This window comes from Ahaetulla prasina, chromosome 2, assembly GCF_028640845.1.
Source record: "Ahaetulla prasina isolate Xishuangbanna chromosome 2, ASM2864084v1, whole genome shotgun sequence".
NCBI classification, from domain to species: Eukaryota; Metazoa; Chordata; class Lepidosauria; order Squamata; family Colubridae; genus Ahaetulla; species Ahaetulla prasina.
Window position 1 is genome coordinate 122235253 of NC_080540.1, and position 20371 is coordinate 122255623.

Sequence of the window (20371 nt, forward strand, 5' to 3'; positions counted from 1 at the left end):
GCCCACCATGAATAGAAAAAGGCAGAGGAAGGAGTAGAAAACAATTCTTGACAGAAGAAAACAGCAATAAGCTTTTGAAGAAACCCTAAAGATCTAGGTTTTAATTTAATTACATATAAGCTCCACTACTTAATATTAATTAACAAAAATTACCACTAAAACTTTTGAATAACTTGTTTGTTCCAAACCATTTTTATTGCAGTTTTGTGATGAGAATTATGGAAGGGAAGATCCCCATTCTTTGTTTCCTCTCATAAATTTCTGTGGCCTTTGTTGCAGGGCAACCTTTTGACCCAAGAAGGAATTTTGCAAGTGCTGTTTCTAATGTGATCTGTGCAGTCGTCTTTGGCAATCGATTTGATTACAAAGATCACACCTTCATAGAGAACCAGCAGATTATGAAGTCTCAAATAAGATTTCTTACTAGTTTCCTAGGACTGGTATGTTTTTTCTCTCTGATCCTCCTCCTGCCATAAACATTCATTTTTACTAGTGGTTTTTTCTTCTTCTCTCTGTATAAATGTTGAAATAAAAGATGTGGAGATTAGATGTAATGCGCTACTAAGCAGAAGAAACCAAATTTAGACATCTCCTGGCTGGGCTTATTTCCCAGGAGACCATATCCTTCTCTCATAACAAATTTTGGCCTTCACTTGATTGTTTCTAGGACTCACTTATTTCTTAATTAGTCAGGGAGGTTCAAATATGAAATTTTGTTGGATGGGCTGATTCGTCCTAATAGCAATGTGTCACTGTAGTTTTTCACCCCTTGACTGCACAGTTACCTTTAGTTCTCAAACATTGTTCCATGTTGTAATTTTTAACAAATGACAATAGTATCTATTATCCCCCAATCCATTAGGTTAGTGGTATAAGGAGAATATCAATATTACAATCAAACTAAAAGGTATACTATTATAATATTTTAAAAAGTATAATGCTACACATTTAACCATAAATAATATTAGCTGTACTAATCATCATATCAAATTAGGCACAGGGGCCTCTTTTCTTACCATGGTGTTTTTAGACATTTCCCCTATCTTTATGTCCACAGCCAGTTTCTTTCTCTTCCACTTCAAGAACTATCACCATTTTCACCATTATCCTTTCATGGGAGAGATGTGGGGGAGGCTCGGAAAGTAGCAGGCAAGTCCCTTGACAAAAGGTCTCCTACCAGGAACTCAGCCTAGGTGAGGAGATATTTGGGGGAAACGGTATTCAAAGCGAGTCATCTTTAATTAACTTATTATAAATAAAAATTCCTACTATACAGTAGTTCCAAGACACTGTATTTACTCGACACTAGAATTAAAGATAGCTTACTGAAATTTTTCTGGTACTTGTCTTCTTGGTCTTGGCACCTAGCTGAGGTTTGATAGTTAATAATATCAGAGTGAAAGCTACTCTCTGAATATTTGGGGCATTAAGCTTCCACTGTTATGGTTTAAAAAAAGTATACTTTTTAACATCAACCTCGTGGTGCAACTGAAACAATCTGGAACTGAACACATTCAAAACTGTAGAAATGGAGGTAGATTTTAGGAGAAACCCTCCCATACTACCACCTCTTACAATACTAGACAATGCAGTATCAACAATAGAGAACTTCAAATTTCTAGATTTTATCTAGAAATGGACACCTAACATCAAAAATGTCATCAAAAAAGCACAATAAAGAATGTTCTTTCTATGCCAACTCAGGAAGCTCAAACTGCTCAAGGAGCTGCTGATACAGTTCTACAGAGGAATTATTGAGTCTGTCTGCAACCCAGCAAGACAGACATAGACTTCAGAGGATAATTAGAGCTACAGAAAAAATAATGACTACCAACCTGCTTTCCATTGAGACCTGTATACTACACGAATCAAAAAGAGTGCTGTGAAAATATTTACAGACCCCTCACATCCTGGACATAAATTGTTTCAACTCCTACCCTCAAAACTACACTATAGAGCACTGCACCCCAGAAGAACTAGACACAAGAGCAGTTTTTTCTTGAATGCCATCACTCTGCTAAATAAATAATTCCCTCAACACTGTCAAACTATTCACTAAGTCTGCATTACTATTAGTCTTCTCGTCGTTCCTATCACCCAGCTCCTCCTACTTATGAGTGCATGACTGTAACTTTGTTGTTTGTATCCTTACAATTTATATTGATATTGATTGTTTCCTAGTATGATTTGATTGCTTATTTATACCATATGACTATCATTAAGTGTTGTACATTATGATTCTTGATGAATGTATCTTGTGTTGTTATGTACACTGACAGCATATACACCAAAGACAAATTCCTTGTGTGTCCATTCACACTTGGCCATTAAAGAATTCTATTCCATTCTGTTCCGTTCTGCTCTGCTCTGCTCTGCTCTGCCCTGTTCTGTTCTATTCTATTCCTCTCTGCAACAGATCTACAATACTTTTCCAAAAATAATGGAATACTTTCCTGGGAAACATGTCAAGATTTTTGCTGAGATTAAAAAACTCTGCGATTATATACGTGAGGAGGTAGAATTGCACAAGAAAACGTTGGATCCTCAGAACCCACGTGATTATATTGATTGCTTCCTTCATAGATTGGAGAAGGTAGGCACAGATACCATCTCTGCATAACTGTCTAAATATCTCCAATGTGTATCTAAGATGAAATAAATTCACTGCATATGAAAGAATATGGAAATATGGAATCCCCCCTTCTTTTTTGTTTTCTTTAAATTGCCATTTGTTGACATAAATTACTATTTCTGATATAATTGTTTCTAAAGTTTTCTCCCTTCAAAAAATGTGTATTTGTAGAAATTTGCTTTACATGCTAATTTATACAATTATTGATCTTGGAAGAGCAATTTCTACTAGGATTATTGTTGTTGTTAGTTGCGAAGTTTTCTTTTTATAAAAAGTTTTATTTTTACAATCATATCAAATAATTCATCCAAATAATTCATGTACAGTTATATACAATTAGTCGGGCTTGCCCAGTCACCACCACCCTTTTTAACACTCTTCCCTCTTCTACCTTCTTTTACTTTCCAAACCTTCCTCTCCTTCTCTTATCTACATCCGCTCCTCCCTCCACCCTACACCTTCCTTCTCCCTCTACTATCCCTCTTCCTTCCTCTTCTCCTCTTTCCTACCTCCTACTCTCTCTTTTCTCCCTCACCGTTCTAAAATGGTAACTATGCAGACCCGACCCTACATTAATTATATTTCTTCAATAATCCCTGTACATTAACCATCACTCCATCTCTACCAAACCCCCAATTCCCTCCCCTTACCCCCACCCCCACCCCGACTTCCCAGAACAAAATGCAGGGTATCAAAACTAACAATCATAATCCAAAATAATTCCTAAATTATAATCTCTAGTCACACCACACTTAGTCACACTCTCAATTCCCCTCTCCTTCAAAAATATATCTAATACAAAATATTTCCTAAATTTACTCATATGCTATTCGATATTTTTTTATCTGATACTTATTTTGAATATAATCAATCCACATTTTCCATTCTAAAATATATTTTCTAGTGTATAGTCTTTCAAGTAAGCGGAGATTTTGTCATCTCTGCCAGATTTGATACTTTGAGTGTCCATTCTTCGATTGTAGGTAATTCTTCTTTCTTCCAATACTGAGCAATCAAAAGTCTTATGACTGTTATTAAGTTCAAAATCAATTTAGTCTCTATAGCTGTATAGTCCATAATTATTCCTAGTAGAAAGAACTGGAGTAAACTTAATCTTCTTTTCAAAATATTCTGCATGATCCACCATACTTTAATCCAAAATGCTTTAACTTTTTTACAAGTCCACCATATATGGTAATAAGTAGCATCTTCACAATCGCATCTCCAACATTTAGCAAGATCTAATATGTGTTTCTTGTAAACAGGTAATGTCATTTTTAAATTGTTTCAAATAATGAAATACTTTCCTTCTCTTCTGCGATGAATTCAGGCCATTAACATTCCAAGATAATAGTTTAATTGCCATTATCGGTCAAGGAAACTTTTGGAACACCAGCCGCAGATCACATTTTACTTTAGGCCTTGCTCCTCCCACTGTTTCCGTTGTAGTAGTTGCCAGTTGTTGTTGTGCCTTCATCTCTTGTTCCTTGCGTTTAGCAGCAGCTCTTGTCAACCTTTGTTCTTTTGAATCTAAACCCGTCGTAGGTATTTCCAACACTTGTAATAAATCTTCTTCCATCACAATCTGTTCTTGTACCTGCTTCACTTCTCTTCCTTCACTTCAGCCTCCTTCTTCTAGCTTCCAATGGGGAAGACTTCCAACTTTTAATACCTCAACATAAAATTCTCTTGCTTTTCCAACTGTATTGAAACGATGTACTTTCCTGCATAATATACTATTATACCAGTTGGAATATCCCATCTATATTCAATCTGATGTTTTTAAGTTCATTCACCAGGAAGGCAAATTCCTTCCTAGCCCTTAACATTTTGGTGGAATTTCCTTTAATATCAAAATATCTTGACCAGCAATCTGAATCTTCTCCCTTATATGAAGCTTGCAAAATCTGATTTCTCACTGTTCTGTTTGTAAAATAAATAACAACATCCCTTGGCAACTTTTTTGCCTTGCTATCCAAGAATTCACACGATATATTTTATCAATTTGATAAGCCACATCTGCTGGACGAGCTGCTAATATCTCAGCAAATACTTCAGAAAAATTTCCTTAAATTCTCTTCCTTATTTTCTTTCAAACCTCGAATTCTAAGAGCAAATTCCATATTTCTATATTGTATCAAAACTATTTCATCCTCTGTTTTTCCATTTTACTTTGAAATTCATCCATTTTATTTTCTAATTTTAAATTATGTTGCTTAATTTCTTCAACCTCCTCTTCCAATAAAATCACATTCGTTGCCAAACTTTGTACTGCCATTACAAATCCTTCTTTAACTTCTTTATTTCCCACTTGAATTTCTGATATCTGCTCTTTCATTTCAGACATCTCATCAGTTATTACTTTAAATTTTCTTTTATAAAGCCTTTTAAGTTCTCTTGTAACGCCTCTAAATTCAATGTTCTAGTCTCTGCTGTATGAGCTGGAGAGGCACCAGCTGATAAAGTTCCAGAGCTCTTTGTTACAGTAGACTTTAATTGTTTGGCTGCCATCTTCTATAAAATTATTTATTTATTTATTTCCAACACTTGTAATAAATCTTCTTCCATCACAATCTGTTCTTGTACCTGCTTCACTTCTCTTTCCTTCACTTCAGCCTCCTTCTTCTAGCTTCCAATGGGGAAGACTTCCAACTTTTAATACCTCAACATAAAATTCTCTTGCTTTTCCAACTGTATTGAAACGATGTACTTTCCTGCATAATATACTATTATACCAGTTGGAATATCCCATCTATATTCAATCTGATGTTTTTAAGTTCATTCACCAGGAAGGCAAATTCCTTCCTAGCCCTTAACATTTTGGTGGAATTTCCTTTAATATCAAAATATCTTGACCAGCAATCTGAATCTTCTCCCTTATATGAAGCTTGCAAAATCTGATTTCTCACTGTTCTGTTTGTAAAATAAATAACAACATCCCTTGGCAACTTTTTTGCCTTGCTATCCAAGAATTCACGATATATTTTATCAATTTGATAAGCCACATCTGCTGGACGAGCTGCTAATATCTCAGCAAATACTTCAGAAAAATTTCCTTAAATTCTCTTCCTTATTTTCTTTCAAACCTCGAATTCTAAGAGCAAATTCCATATTTCTATATTGTATCAAAACTATTTCATCCTCTGTTTTTTCCATTTTACTTTGAAATTCATCCATTTTATTTTCTAATTTTAAATTATGTTGCTTAATTTCTTCAACCTCCTCTTCCAATAAAATCACATTCGTTGCCAAACTTCGTACTGCCATTACAAATCCTTCTTTAACTTCTTTATTTCCCACTTTAATTTCTGATATCTGCTCTTTCATTTCAAACATCTCATCAGTTATTACTTTAAACTTTTCTTCTATAAAGCCTTTTAAGTTCTCTTGTAACGCCTCTAAATTCAATGTTCTAGTCTCTGCTGTATGAGCTAGAGAGGCACCAGCTGATAAAGTTCCAGAGCTCTTTGTTACAGTAGACTTTAATTGTTTGGCTGCCATCTTCTATAAAATTATTTATTTATTTATTTCCAACTTAATATTCACTTTAAATCTTCTTAACCTCTAAGAAACACAGTCTTTTAAAGCAGTATTTAAAAATCTCCCCTAGATTCTATCAGCAGGCAGCAAAGAGTTAAAGAGTAAAAGCAGCAAGTAACATGCAAATTACCAACTGCAGACGGCAACGCTGAAAGTATCACTTTCGCTTTCCACTCGTTAACTTGTTAACAATTCGCCTCCATTTTTTTACTGTTTTCAAGCTTGTTACAAAGTAACGGGGAATCGGCTTGGCTACTTGCATAAAGTTCTCCCACTTTCGTTCTGTCCGGTATAATCCTTTATTGTCCAAAATAAATCTCAGCGTTTGGTCGTGGTGATTGGTTCCGCCAAAGCAGAAGAATCCTCGGATCTGGAGCACTTCGGGTTACTGGAGGGAACTTAACCCTTCAAACCCCTTTTTTCTCAGGGGCTTTAGGGAAATTCAACCTCTGCCCTCAGCTCACCACCTTCTCCTTCTCCCGAAGAGGGGGTTTTCCGAACCGCTGGACAGCAGATTTAAGCTGTCCTAGCGATTCCACATAATCCAGATCACCGCCATCACCTACGGTGCCAAACCGGAAGTCCGCGAAGTTTTCTTTAATTGAAAGAGACAGAGTTTCATGAATTCATGAATAAGAAGAGTTTCATGAATTACTTTAATGCAATTCCAAGTAGAATTTATATTCTTCCTGTTTCCTTTCTATTTTCTTTTCAGGACCAGAACTCATCTGAGGGTATCTACTCTCCTGAAGAACTTGTATTCACTGTGTTTGGTCTCTTTACTGCTGGGACAGTAACTACAAGCAATACTTTGCTCTGCAGCCTCCTAGCAATGGCTAAATTGCAACACATTCAAGGTAGAGAAATACCCAGAAATATATAAAGATATCGGTACTCTTAGAGCTTTCAATGTTAATCATGGAAAAAATAAACTAAATAACTGCTGTACTCAACAGTACAACTCATTGCAGTTGCTTTATTGCTTGCTGAAATACTGAGTCAAATGCCTGTTGTAGTCATTGAAAGCCATGCACAAAGGCAAGGTCATTGTGCCTTTCAATGATTTGCTTAAAAACCTGGATGCGATCCATTCTACTGTAGCCATTTCTGAACGCTGCCTCCTGCTTTGGTTATGCCATCGTTTAATGTTCTCACTATTCTTTTTCTTATTAACTTGGTGAAAACCTTGTAGATGACTGAAAGGATTATTGGATGATAGTTCTTTAAATCATCACTGGCCCCTTTCTTTTGTATAAGTGTTGTGGCTCCAGCTCCCCCCCCAGGCCTGGCCCCCTGCCAGAAAGTGACTCAGAGAGTGAGGGAGAAGGGCCATCAGGGCTCCACTCTGCAGGGCCGGCCTCTCTGGCTCAGCTCCAGGAGCCAGAGGCAGGCCAGGTGGAGGAGGTGACGACTGTATCTCCCCCTGCCCAGGCAATGCTTCCAGACCCAGCTGTGGACCATCAGTCCTGGTTAGATCCCAGGTTTCATAGACAAGAGAGGCGGGAACAACAAAAGAAGGGGTGGGGCAGGCCTAGAGAGTGCTGAGTCATGGAGCCACAACCCACAAGGTATAAAAGCAGGAGGGGCTGCTCTACTACTTTTTGATGGACAAAACAAACTGACTGGAGAAAACTTGAGCTGAACTATTTGACTGAGCATTTGGCCTGGATTGCTGTTTGTTCCTGACTTCCTGGTTGCTCCAGTAATGAGCTTCTGTGACGCCGGCATCAGGGAAGATAAAGAAAACCTTGGCAGACGATCGCTAGTTTGCTGCCAGAGCTGAGAGCTCCCGTGGACTAAATTGCTGGCTAATTGAGTCAGTTCACGTGTCTCCCGGACTGAGGTGGGGGGGACAGAACAATAAGAATCACTTCAGCATTTTTCCATGTATTCGGTATTTTTTCTTTTCTGAGGCATCTCAAATACAGTTTTCTTAGTACCTTCTATAAACTGTGGCTACCAGCTTTCATGATTTAAACTGTAACACAGCCATTTCCTGAAGCTTTGCCATTTTTCATTAATTTTATGGCACTTGATACTTCCTCGACTAGCATATCTGGCATTTCCTCTTTCATGGGTGTTGTTACTTTTGAGTGAGCTTGATCTTTGCATAACTCTGAATAGAATTTTATTTCTATTAATTCTTAATCTAATTAATTAATAATCTAATAATTCTGTTAGAATTATTTTTAACATTTCCTGTCTTGTTCTTCACACAGAGCCATCTTCCTGTTTTAATGCAAAAATTTTGTTTCTTGTATTTATAAGCTTGCATTTGATCTATTAATCCCTTTGTTTTCTTCAATTGCCTTTTTTACAAGCTTCATGTTAAATTAATGCGTTTGTTCTTGGATATTTTGTGGTCTTGCAAAGTTCAGCGTACTTCAGTTTATTAGTGAAACTTCCGGTATTCTTCACTGTCCATTGTTTTTTTCATTAACTCGATAGTTTCATTGAAGTTTTTTGACTGTGCAAACTGTTTTTCCAGTTTGTGCTATATATATAGTTCAAGGAGTTTTTGACTATTTGTTCTTTTTGGTTCATTTTGGTCCATAATATTCATCTCTTCCAAATCTTGCAATAGAGCAAAGTGATTTGATAGATTAATCTCAAAATTGCTGTTCTCTTCTAACAGCTTATCTTTATTTTTGTTTTTTGTTATATCTTTATCATTTTCATATGCTCTTTTCGATAGTCTATCTTTATTTTAGCTCATACCATTAACTGTCATCACTTCCAACATTAAAATGATTGATGACAGTACAATTGCAGAATATGGTTTTACCACTTGGCATGATTTAGTCAATTTCGCTTGCATACCCAGATGGACATTTCTGTGTCCATTTTCTGCTAGCCTTTTCTTGTAAAATGAGTTCATGATATAAAGGTCCTGTCCTTCAGCAAAATCTACTAGTCTGCACCACTATTAACTTGTTCACCATTTCCCTATGGGCCGGTCACCTTTTCTTCAATTATTGTTCTTCCTATTCTTGCATTAAAGTCACCCTTTAGTATTTTGTACTGGAATTTTTCTTTGTCTTTAAGGCAGGCCACATTGCCATAAACGTCTTTGACCTCATCGTCACTATAGCTTATTGTTGGTGCATAAACTTGGATGATTTGAAACTTGTATTGTTCATTCAATTGAACAATGCATTGGGCTACTCTGATATATTTTCAAATTTTACTACAGTGTGTTTCAGCTTTTGGTTGACGAGAAAACCAACTCCGCCACATTGTCCATCTTCAGTACCTCTAGTGTAGAGTAAATGCCCAGTCCTATCAAGTTCAGCTAAATGTTTGCCTTATTGTCATGTTTCACATAATCTAATGATATCCCAACACATATCGTTGAGTTCAATTGGCATTGAACTTCTTCTACTTTTTTACTTCTACTCTTGCATCCGTTTTCATTGTTCGAATGTTGATCATTCCTATGTCCAAAGTCCAAAGTCGGCCTGATTTAACCTGGTAATTCTTAGCACCCTCTGCCTTTTGGGCAGGTCTTCCTGCTGCTGTGGTAGTTGCCCTAGGGCATCTGAGGAATGAGGGACATTTTTGAGATTATATGGGCATGTGGAAGGAATAGACTATACTCTGACACACTAGTCTACTGCAAGTTGGCAGATGTGATCAATGTTAGTCTGGAGTATCCATCATGACCTGTTCACCTTAGGAGACCCTTCTGGATATATACATGTTCAACGACATAATCCATGAATTCATTTACCCATATAACATAGTAACAGTTTAAGAAATTAATTTAAGTACATTAGTTTTTTCTCCTGGTTACTATTTATTCCAACTTTGGGGGGAAGGGACTATAATCTTCTAAAATCTCATAGGGAAATACTTTTCACTTTGCTGGTTTTCAGCTTATCAAGAAAGACACAAGACAGAGATACACAATAAGAATCTCCTCTTCTTGCACTACAGAAATTAAAGTGATCTCCACTAAGAAATGAGTCTTAGTGGACTAAAAGAGTCTTCCCTAAATATGCTTTAGAAAACATGTTTCTGTTCAAGTGGTAGCTGACTGCAGATGCTCAGCATGAGAAAGTAAAAGTAAAAGGCAGGGGTGAAATCTAAAAATTTTCCCTACCGGTTCTGTGGGCATGGCTTAATTGGTGGGCATGGCTTGGTGGTCAGATGACTGGGTGGGCATGGCCAATAACAATAAATAATAAAAATAATTAACAAAGTATAAAAAACAATAAGAGGTACCAAAAACCAACTTTCACACTTTACACACACACAACACAACACAACACAACTGACTCACACACAGTGTAAAAGCAGCTGCACTTCACACTTCACACAGCCACAAAAAGCTCAAAAACCAACTTTCACATTTTACACACACACAACTGACACACACACACACACACACATACACATACACACACAAAATGCCACATACAACTTTCTGAGATTTTGTGTGTGTGTGTGGTTTTTTATTATTATTTGAATTTATATCCCGCCCTTCTCCGAAGACTCAGGGTGGCTTACACTGTGTTAAGCAATAGTCTCTTCCATTTGTATATTATATACAATGTCAACTTTTATTGCCCCCAACAATCTGGGTCCTCATTTTACCTACCTTATAAAGGATGGAAGGCTGAGTCAACCTTTTGTTTGTGTTTGTGTTTGTGTAGTTGTGTGTTTGTGTTTGTGTAATTAGAGTGAAACACTACAGAAACACACCAAATCTCAAAAAGCTGCACAAATATTTTATTTTATTTTATTTTATTTTATTTTATTTTATTTTATTTTATTTTATTTTATTTTATTTTATTTTATTTTATTTTATTTTATTTTATTTTATTTTATTTTATTTTATTTTATTTTATTGTGGACTTCAAATCCCAGAGTTCCTCAGCCAGCAAAGCCAGCCAGTTGATCACCGAGGAAATAGATTAGCTAAGCGATTGATTCTGTCTGGCTGAGAGTGAAACTGCTTTCGGGCTGGAAAAAGAGCCATGCATTCATCAGTAATCAGGTAAGTGCCTTAGAATCTCTACTCTTACTTATAGAAAACATGTTTTCTACAAGTAAGAGTACAAGTAAGGTTCTGCTGATGAGGAACTCAGGTGAGATTGCCACAGGAGACTTTAATATTTTTTTTTAAAGTTTAAAGTCTCTGCTGATCTCAGCTGAGGGGTGGGATCCTCAAAGGCTTTTTTTTTTTTTGCTTTCAAAGGCATGTTTCGGCTGAAGCAAAACCAGCTTTTAAAAGTAAAAAAAAGAACACCTCTGCAGATGGTGTGGCTCAGCAGAGGCAGGGGGCGGGGCCAGTGATTTTTGCTACGGGTCCTCCGAACCAGCAGCTGCCATCGCTACTGGATCACGCGAGCCAGTCCGATCCAGGACCATTTCACTCCTGGTAAAAGGCTGTCAATCTCATCTCAATATGTTTGTCTCACAGCTAAGGTGCAACAGGAGATTGATGAGGCAGTGGGTACAAATCAAACTCCAAGCATGGAAGACCGGTTGAAGATGCCTTTCACAAATGCTGTGGTCCATGAGGCTCAACGTTATCGGACTGGGACTGCTGAGAGCTTTCCACGGGCAACAACCTGTGATGTAAAATTCCATGGTTACGACATTCCTAAGGTGTGCCAATAATACTAATCTACTAATCAAGGTAGTGTGCAGAAGAAGAAAAAGATGACTGTTAGTAGCCAGAGATGATATTCAAGGCAGTTTAGTAAATATGTATTAATATGCCTTATTTATGGAATTGTAAGCCTAGAGTCACTTTGGATAGTGGGAGGTATATAAATTTAATAAATAAATTAGTTAAACAAAATCTCTTTCCCTTCACTCCATTTCAGAATGTTTGCAGATTGCCCCCTGCTGGCTTATTTTATTTGTGGCAAATGAGGCTTTTTATTCTCTGCATGAAGCAAAACCAACTAATGTCATCTATTTCTTCACCTCCCTCTTCTAGTACATGGCTGTTGTGCCAGTCCTTTCCACAGTACATTCTGATCCTCTCCATTGGGAAACTCCAGAGAACTTCAATCCGGATCATTTTTTGGATGAAAAGGGCCAATTCAGGAAAAGAAATGCTTTCATGCCATTCTCAGCAGGTACAGTCCTTTAGGACAGATAGTATTACAAATCCACATGCTGGCCTGATCCATGTTATTTTTTTTATCAGGCACAATTCCAGAAGGTATACTTACTAAAAAAAAGCTTTGTTTTCTTGTTTGCTATTGCAGGGAAAAGGGCCTGTCCAGGAGAGGCCCTGGCTAGGATGGAGCTCTTCCTGCTCTTCAGCACTTTGCTCCAGAAGTTCACCTTTTATTTGGATGGGGACACCAAAGACACAGATGTAAAATCTTTGTTTATGGACTTCAAAAATAAGAATCAATACCCTCTTATACGAGCTGTTAAACGTTAAATGGAACCTTGTGCTCAATAATTAGGACAAGGAAAGAAGTCAAGATCCATCCTTCCTTCCTTCCTTCCTTCCTTCCTTCCTTCCTTCCTTCCTTCCTTCCTTCCTTCCTTCCTTCCTTCCTTCCTCCCTCCCTCCCTCCCTCTCTCCCTCCTTCCTTCCTTCCTTTCTTCCTTCCTTCCTTCCTTCCTTCCTCTTTTCTCTTCTGTTATTTTTTCTTTTTCCTCTCCCCTCAATTTCCATTTTCTCCTTCCCCTTCTTTCCTGGCACGTATTGTATCCTATAAGTTGCTCCTTTTAACATGTGGAAATTGGATTGGCTGACCTATATTAATAAATATTCAGATAAAGCATGTGGGATAGCTTTTATTCTGAAAGGCAATGTTAAAACTGATATGGAATACAGGGACAATGATTGTGAAGGACACTTTATTTTTTATGACAAAATAATTATTCTTACCTCTGCTCTCATAATGTTTTATGGGCAAATTAAGAATATTTTTAAAATATTTCATACAAGTTTGTCTAAGCTATGTTCTGCAAGTAACCAATGTATAATTCATACTTAAGATTTCAACTTACATTCAAGATTCTCATTTAGAAGTATTATGAGAAAACTATGTTGTGGAATAACCTATGTTTGAAACAGGATGCTGAACTTGCGTTGACCTATTAGCTCCTCTCTTCCAGTTTTAGCAAATAGCATCTGGCTGACCATTCATTTTTCATTTTAGTCCACAACAGCTTGGTTTTATTTTGTATTAAGCCTTAGGGCTTAACCCTAAGGATGCAACAGATGTGGGAGATCTGGGGAGAGAGGCTGAGCAGGAACACTGGGATATAATGGGGAAGGGAAGATATGGTGGGATCTTGGAGTTGATCCTCACCTGGTGATGTCACTTTCACTGGTTGAGAGTGATCCAATTGTCTAGTTTCAGTTATCTTCCTTTAAGGCCAGGTTATAGGATCCTGTAATGGGCACTAGGAACAAACTTGATGAACTGGAAGAAGAACCTCCTATTGGCAGTTGTCATCTGCAAGTTATTGATGGTTTAGAGGTGTGTGGTGCAAACTGGATGTGAGGCCCCTGGTTGAATTTGGGGTCTAGGAACCATTTTGATTGTTGCTGGCATATTTCCTATTGCCCATAATCATACCTGCTTGTGCTGTTGGATCTGTTGCTGGGTTGACAATAGAGATCCTGAGGCTATTGATTCATGAGGATTCCACTTTTGCATTTGGTAGCCTTGAGTCTGATGAAGTCCATGGATTTATGGCCATCATGGAAAATATGGACATATCCAGTGGTGGGATTCAAGTAATTTAACAACCGGTTCTCTGCCCTAATGATTTCTTCCAACAACCAGTTTACCAATTGCTCAGAAAGTTAACAACCGGTTCTCCCGAAGTGCTGCGAACTGGCTGAATCCCATCACTGGACATATCCAAATCACTTACTAGAGACCACACACTACCTTTTTTTCTTATGACAGGTATAATAGATCTAGTTTTGGAGAACACCATTATCAGTCTATTGTCATGGTAAAATCATTCTCTGGAGGCTTTCTGGTTTGCTGGTCTCACTCATTTCATGGGGACCCAAGACCTGTTCAATCAGCCCAAAAAAGGTGGATGAAACATGCTGGGTATCAGGGGGAGCTTGGGTTTTTCATTTACTATCTAGTGGGCCATAGGCTGAGTCTTTAGTTGCATAAAACTCCAGAAAGTTCCATAAAACTTAGCAGAAGGTCCTGAGCAGGGCCTGTTGCCCATGAGAGGAGGCAGATGGTTTTTTGCCAGCCTTGCAGTTACAGCTAAGTAAGTGTAACAAGAGGTACAGCAGTTACCACCCCGGTTCTTTGTGCTTACAAAGGACTGCTTCTCTTCAAAAGAAAAAAAAAAGGTTTAATTAGTGTGTGTTGAGTTTTTGTAGGAGATGAGACCAGACAGAGTCAAAGGAAGGGGTCATATGTGTCATGAGTCCCTTTGCACCCAAAAGAGATTTAAGTCCAGCCCACCTTGAATTCCTTCCACTCTTATCTACTGCCAATTTCCTTTGGACATTAGTAATTCAAATTCTTATAGAGAGTTTAAACTTTCAATAAATCTTTATACAGGGTCAGATATATGAATGTTCACTATTAACCAAGTTTGTTTTGGCAGAAGAAATAGTCCATAGAAAATCGATTCATTTTTTTAGGGGTTTCTACCCATCTCTCTCAGGTTTGGGGATTTTTTTTTAGTTCACACAAAATTAGAATGTATCGATGCTGATTAATGAGTTGAGATTTCAGTCTCCGAAATGAAGGAATATCGATTTTAACAAGAACAAATTAATAAATGAGAAGGAAGTTCAAAAGTAAAGTTAGAAAGTATTACTTTACAGAAAGAGCAGTGGAGGTAGGAGGTTAATCATCAGTAACTATGTTTAATCATGTTTGGGATAAACACATGTTCATCATCCGACCAAAATTAAAAATAAAATACAAATGAAAAAAAAGTGAAAGATAATAAGTAAATAAATTAAAAGGGAAAAGAAAAACACCACAAGAAAAATTCAAAGACTTGATAGGCCACTAGATATTTTTTTGCCATCAATCTTCTATGTTTCTAACTTAAGAGAAGAGGAAAGACCTATGGAGAAAAGGGCCCAGGGTAAGGACAATGAAGCTTCTTGGATGAGAAGCAAGATGTCTTCTTTTTCCTCAACAAAAAAAGCAGTTCAGTTGCCTTTTGAAAAAGCACCTTTGAGAAAACTATGACCTGGGTAACTGAGAATCTCCACAGACATACTGTATATTCATGGACAATTATACTTGACACACTTTTCAGTCCTAAAATATAAACTATGTCTAGCCAGAAGTTACAAGGTTGCAAGTTAGAAGAAACAATGTTGCAAAAGTCCACTTTATGCTCCTTTCGTCAGTTTATGCTGAAACTGATAAAAACACACTTTGCCTCAAAAATAGCGAACACTGACAACTTAATTAAATTGAAATGCCTTCAGAACACAGAGATTTTCTGAACATGTGGCTCTGCAGATTCCACACATAGGCACACACAATAGGGCAAGAATCCACATACCCAGCCAGGTGGGAATATGACATCTTTCCCACCACCAGAACAGATCATCCACAAGAGTAAACATTTCAAATGACACACACATTCACTCACTTTACCAAGGACCAATTTTCCTATAAATATTAACAGCCTCGTTGCCTCAAATTTGTAGCTAACTTCAATTGTTGTCTTCTATGGTATCAAATAAACTTACCTCCTTTTCAAACAGCCCGTCCAATGTATTTCTTCCTCAACCTGGTTCAGAACCAGACCAGAATTTTATTTATTTATTTTATTTTATTTATTTATTTTATTTGTCAAGCATGTATTAGATAACATTATTTTCTTTGACAAAAGGTAAAAACAACAACATATAAGTGTATAAATCACTTGAATAACTTTCAGAATCTTCCTCATGGTATAAAGTGTCAGGATTTTAATTACAATAAATTAAATTAAAATCCTTACACCAAATGAGAGGACATCAGCTTTCATGAATGAAGGCAAATATGTGTCCCAAGATAATGTTGCAGAATCCAGTCTGGGTCAGACACCAAGACCAGAGGTTTTGTCTTCTGAGCTTTCAGACTCATGCTGGAGCCCATCGTCAGATAACTTCCCTTTAACAGTGTGCGTTGTTATATACAGTCTTTAATAGACTTAGACTTTTTATATATATAAAAATATTTATTTGTTGAACATGTATAAAATAACATATAGGTAGGATGTTGTAGCAGATAATTTTGTGTACTACGCTTAGGTCAGACTGAAGGTGGCATAGTTCTAAATTGTTCAAGCCTGGTGGCATAAGGTATTCTGTTATAAGAAGAGGAGTGGGGTACTCTTCTTGTGAAATATCTCTGGACTCACTCAATTGTGTTAATGTCTGATATGCAGTGCGGATTCCAGACAGATGAGCTATATTTGAGAATTGGTCTAGCAAAGGTTTTGTATGCCCTAGCTTGCAACACAATATTATTAGGGAAGAAGCTTCTCAATATTAGGTTAACAACTCTTAATGCCTTTTTGGCAATGCTGTTACAGTGAGCTCTGGCACTTAGATCATTAGAGATGAGTACTCCTAGGTCCTTGACAGAGTGAGGGTCATCTATGAGGTCATATCCGCCCAGCTTGTATTTTGTGTTCTGATTTTTTTTTATTTTTTTTTTGCCATTGTGTAAGATAAAACATTTGTTGGTTGAGATTTGGAGTTGCCAATTGTTCGACCATTCTGACACATGTGAAAAGAAGGACTAAGGATGACATGATAGCAGCATTCCAATCTTTGAGGGGCTGCCACAAAGAAGAGAAAGCCAACTTATTTGAGAAAGCACTAGAAGGCAAAACAAGAAACAATGGATGGAAACTAATCAAGGAAAGAAGCAACCTAGAACTAAGGAGAAATTTATTTTCTTTTTTGTAATAAGTTTTTATTTTATTTTATAGTATATAAAAATTCCAACCTCAGTTGAACAGTGTGTTGTCTGGGTACAAATCGTTTTAGGAAGTACGACTTTAACCACAGAGTGGTCAGCACCTGGAATGCTCTGACTCCGTTGTTACATCCTCAAACTCTCACAGCTTCAACCTTAAACTGTCTACTGTGGACCTCACCCCATTCCTAAGAGGTCCCTAAAGGGGATGTGCATAAGCACACCAGCGTGCCTACCGTCCCTGTCCTACTGTCCCCATTTATTTGTATTCATTTCCTTTGTTCATATCCATGTTCATATTCATACCTGCTATCTTGTACATGTTTGACAAACTAATGAATGGATGGATGGATGGATGGATAAATAAATAAATAAATATTCTATGTTGTTTGTTTCTGGTTTGCTTTAGAAAAGCCATGAATTGAATGTGACACAGAGAGAGGGGAAATGATGGTTAAATGTGTTCTCCCTTTGTTCAAGAAATAGCTTCTCATACAGAAAATGAATCAATGGGTATTATTGATTTTCCAAGACTTCTGCATCTAGGATTTTAGAATTTCTTCCAAGATAACATTGATCCCACTTATCTAACAGTCAACTTTTTAATCTTTCTCAACTGTCTGATATTTAATCTCATTGTTAAATTCGGAAGTTGACTGTTGTTCCATTCTCTTTCCTGCTTTCTATTAATTCCTTCTTGTGCTTTGTCTAATGGGATTTATATGCTAAGTTTAGTGCAAAAGTTTCTACTCAGGCACATTTTAGGAGAATTACGGTAGCATCTGAGTTCTCCTAGGAGCTTAAAAAAAAAACGTTCCACCAAGAGCTGCGGCTTTTATTAACAGTTTTGGCAGAGCATTAGAGCTAGGCAAGGGGAGATACGGAGGCTTTTTACCTAGATTGTCCTAGTTAATGGTTTGTGCAGGCTAGTCACGCAAATCAGAGGTCGTTTGTAATGGGGATCATCATCCAATTCGAAAGTCACGATCACCTGAAATACTGATAGATTCTCCTACTGGCTATCGATACCAAGGATTCCCATTCCTGCGTCAGCTCCACCTTCAGAGCCTCTTCTGCTCTGGATCGGGCAATGAATCCACAGAAACTGGCGCAATCCATGGCGGATCTTTGGAGATGGTTCGAGGGCGCCTGTTTCTGGACCAAAGCAAACTGCATATTTCTCTTGCTCCAAATGTGCGAATCACACTTGTTGCCGATGGCGGCTACTCTGATCAGTATCCTCTTAATTAGGTGAACACGGACGTGTCATGTCTGAAAACACGGGAAAAAGTAAATTTCGCAATCTCGGCAGAAGTGCAAGTGCTATTACTGGCATCCACTGAAATGCTTTTGGGTCTGGGGGTGGGGGAGAATGCGCTGCATCTTGATATTCAACTATCGGAATTTAATTAAAAACCTAGGGACTGTAACCGTTTTTATCACCCTAATTATCTGATGATCTGGTGGTGTTTATAGTTGACGTGCATGCATCCTAAAAGTATGATGCTTAATGGTACAATCAATAGAGGAGAATATTTGTAGCTGCAGGGTTGAAATGAGGGGTCCTTGTCGCTCTCTGAGCTTTGTTGTTTTCTTGCAGACAACCCATTACAATCCTGTTCTTGCTATTGAAGGAAAACATACTGTGAATGCAAAAGGAGCTATTCCAAGGTGTAAGTATAATGTGACTGCAGCATAAGATATCAGACTTATTGAGAAAGCAAGTTACAGTGTGATTTATAGTTATCTCTAAGAATCATTTATGTTCTTACATTTTATAACATCAGACTCTGTTCAGACTCCTGGTGATGGACTGTAAAGTATAAAATATAAAATAAAAATAAAATTAATTATGATTAAAATTGATTTCAGACATGATTATGTGTCATCAAGTCCTTCTTTACTCTTAGTGACCACAGAGATAGATTTTCTCCATTATGATCTATCTCCAACCTGTTTTGTTTTGTTTTTATTTAAAAAAGTTTTATTTCCATTTTCCAACAACCTATTCAATATATAGTCTCTTATTCAACATTAGTCATTAACTTTCATTTGTTACTTATTCGGACCTGCCCAGCTACCACTTCCTTCCTTAACAAACCTTTCCTCCTCCCTTCTCTACTTTCTTCTACTTTCTTCATCCTTCCTCTCCTTCGCTTTTCTACATCCTCTCCTCCTTCCCTACTCTTCTCTTCCACCCTTTCTAACCCTCTCTCTTTCCCCTTTCTTCTTCCTCTCCTTTCCCCCTTTTCTACCTCTCTCTTTCCTACCTACTTTCTTCCTTCACTCACTCCTCTCCCTTTCCATTCCCTTCTGAAATGGCAGCTGAGCAGCCCCACTTTCATTTCAAATTATTTCTATTTCTTAATTACATATCTTCAATCATTCCTTTACATTGATCCTTCATCTTCCCCCCCCCAACCCCCGAAGACTTCCCAGAACAAAGTACAGGGTATAAAATTAACAATCATAAATTAAAATACAACATAAGTCATAATCCATAGTCACTCCTCTCTCTAAGACCTTAACTCCCCTTCCAGAAACAAAAAAGTACATTCTTCTTCCAGTCCATTATATATCAGTCCATTCCACTCCTAAAATCTTCAGAATCTTCCAATTAAATTAGTATTTCCAGTTCATCAATAAAATACATAGAAAAAAATCCAACCTGTTGTTTTAAGGCTCCCAACAATGCATTCATCGGCCCTGTAATTAAGTTTATCCACCTTGCGAAGTTCTCTTCTCTTTCCTTCCGTGTTTCAGAATAACAGAACTGAGTTGGAAGGGACCTTGGAGGTCTTCTAATCCAATCCACTGCTCAAGCAGGAGACCTATACCATTCTGGATAAATGGCTATCCCATCTCTTCTTAAAAACCTCCAATGATTAAGCACCAACAACTTATGAATGCAGGTCCTACTGTTTAATTGTTCTCACCGTTAGGAAATTTCTCCTTAGTTCTAGGTTGCTTCTTTCCTTGTTTAGTTTCCAACCATTTCTTCTTATCCTTTTAGTGCTTTGGAGTTTGCCCCCTCTTCTTTGTGGCAGCCCCTCAAATATTGGAACACTGTTATCATGTCACCCCCAGGCCTTCTTTTTACTAGACTAGACAAAGGCAATTCTTAAAACCATTCCTCAAATGTTTTATCTTTGTTCTTCTCTGCACTCTCTGCACTCTTTACAGTCTCTACATCTTTTTTATATTGTGGTGACCCAAAACTGGATGCAGTTTGTGTGATTCTTATCAAGAATTGAATTTTATTAATTTTAAATTTTTATTAATTAATTTTAAATGGGGTTTTTTA

At 37.3% G+C, this 20371-nt stretch overlaps 1 protein-coding gene across 1 annotated transcript in view; it reads left to right on the forward strand.

The window, feature by feature from the left end:
• LOC131190556 (uncharacterized) overlaps positions 1-12578 on the forward strand; it is a 125328-nt gene extending 112750 nt beyond the window's left edge. Inside the window, exons 20-25 of the mRNA XM_058167893.1 lie at positions 314-440; positions 2417-2593; positions 6888-7029; positions 11598-11785; positions 12123-12264; positions 12397-12578. Of these exons, the coding sequence (XP_058023876.1) occupies positions 314-440; positions 2417-2593; positions 6888-7029; positions 11598-11785; positions 12123-12264; positions 12397-12578 (958 nt within the window). The remainder of the gene's footprint in view (positions 1-313; positions 441-2416; positions 2594-6887; positions 7030-11597; positions 11786-12122; positions 12265-12396) is intronic.
• The last annotated feature ends 7793 nt before the right edge of the window (positions 12579-20371 follow it).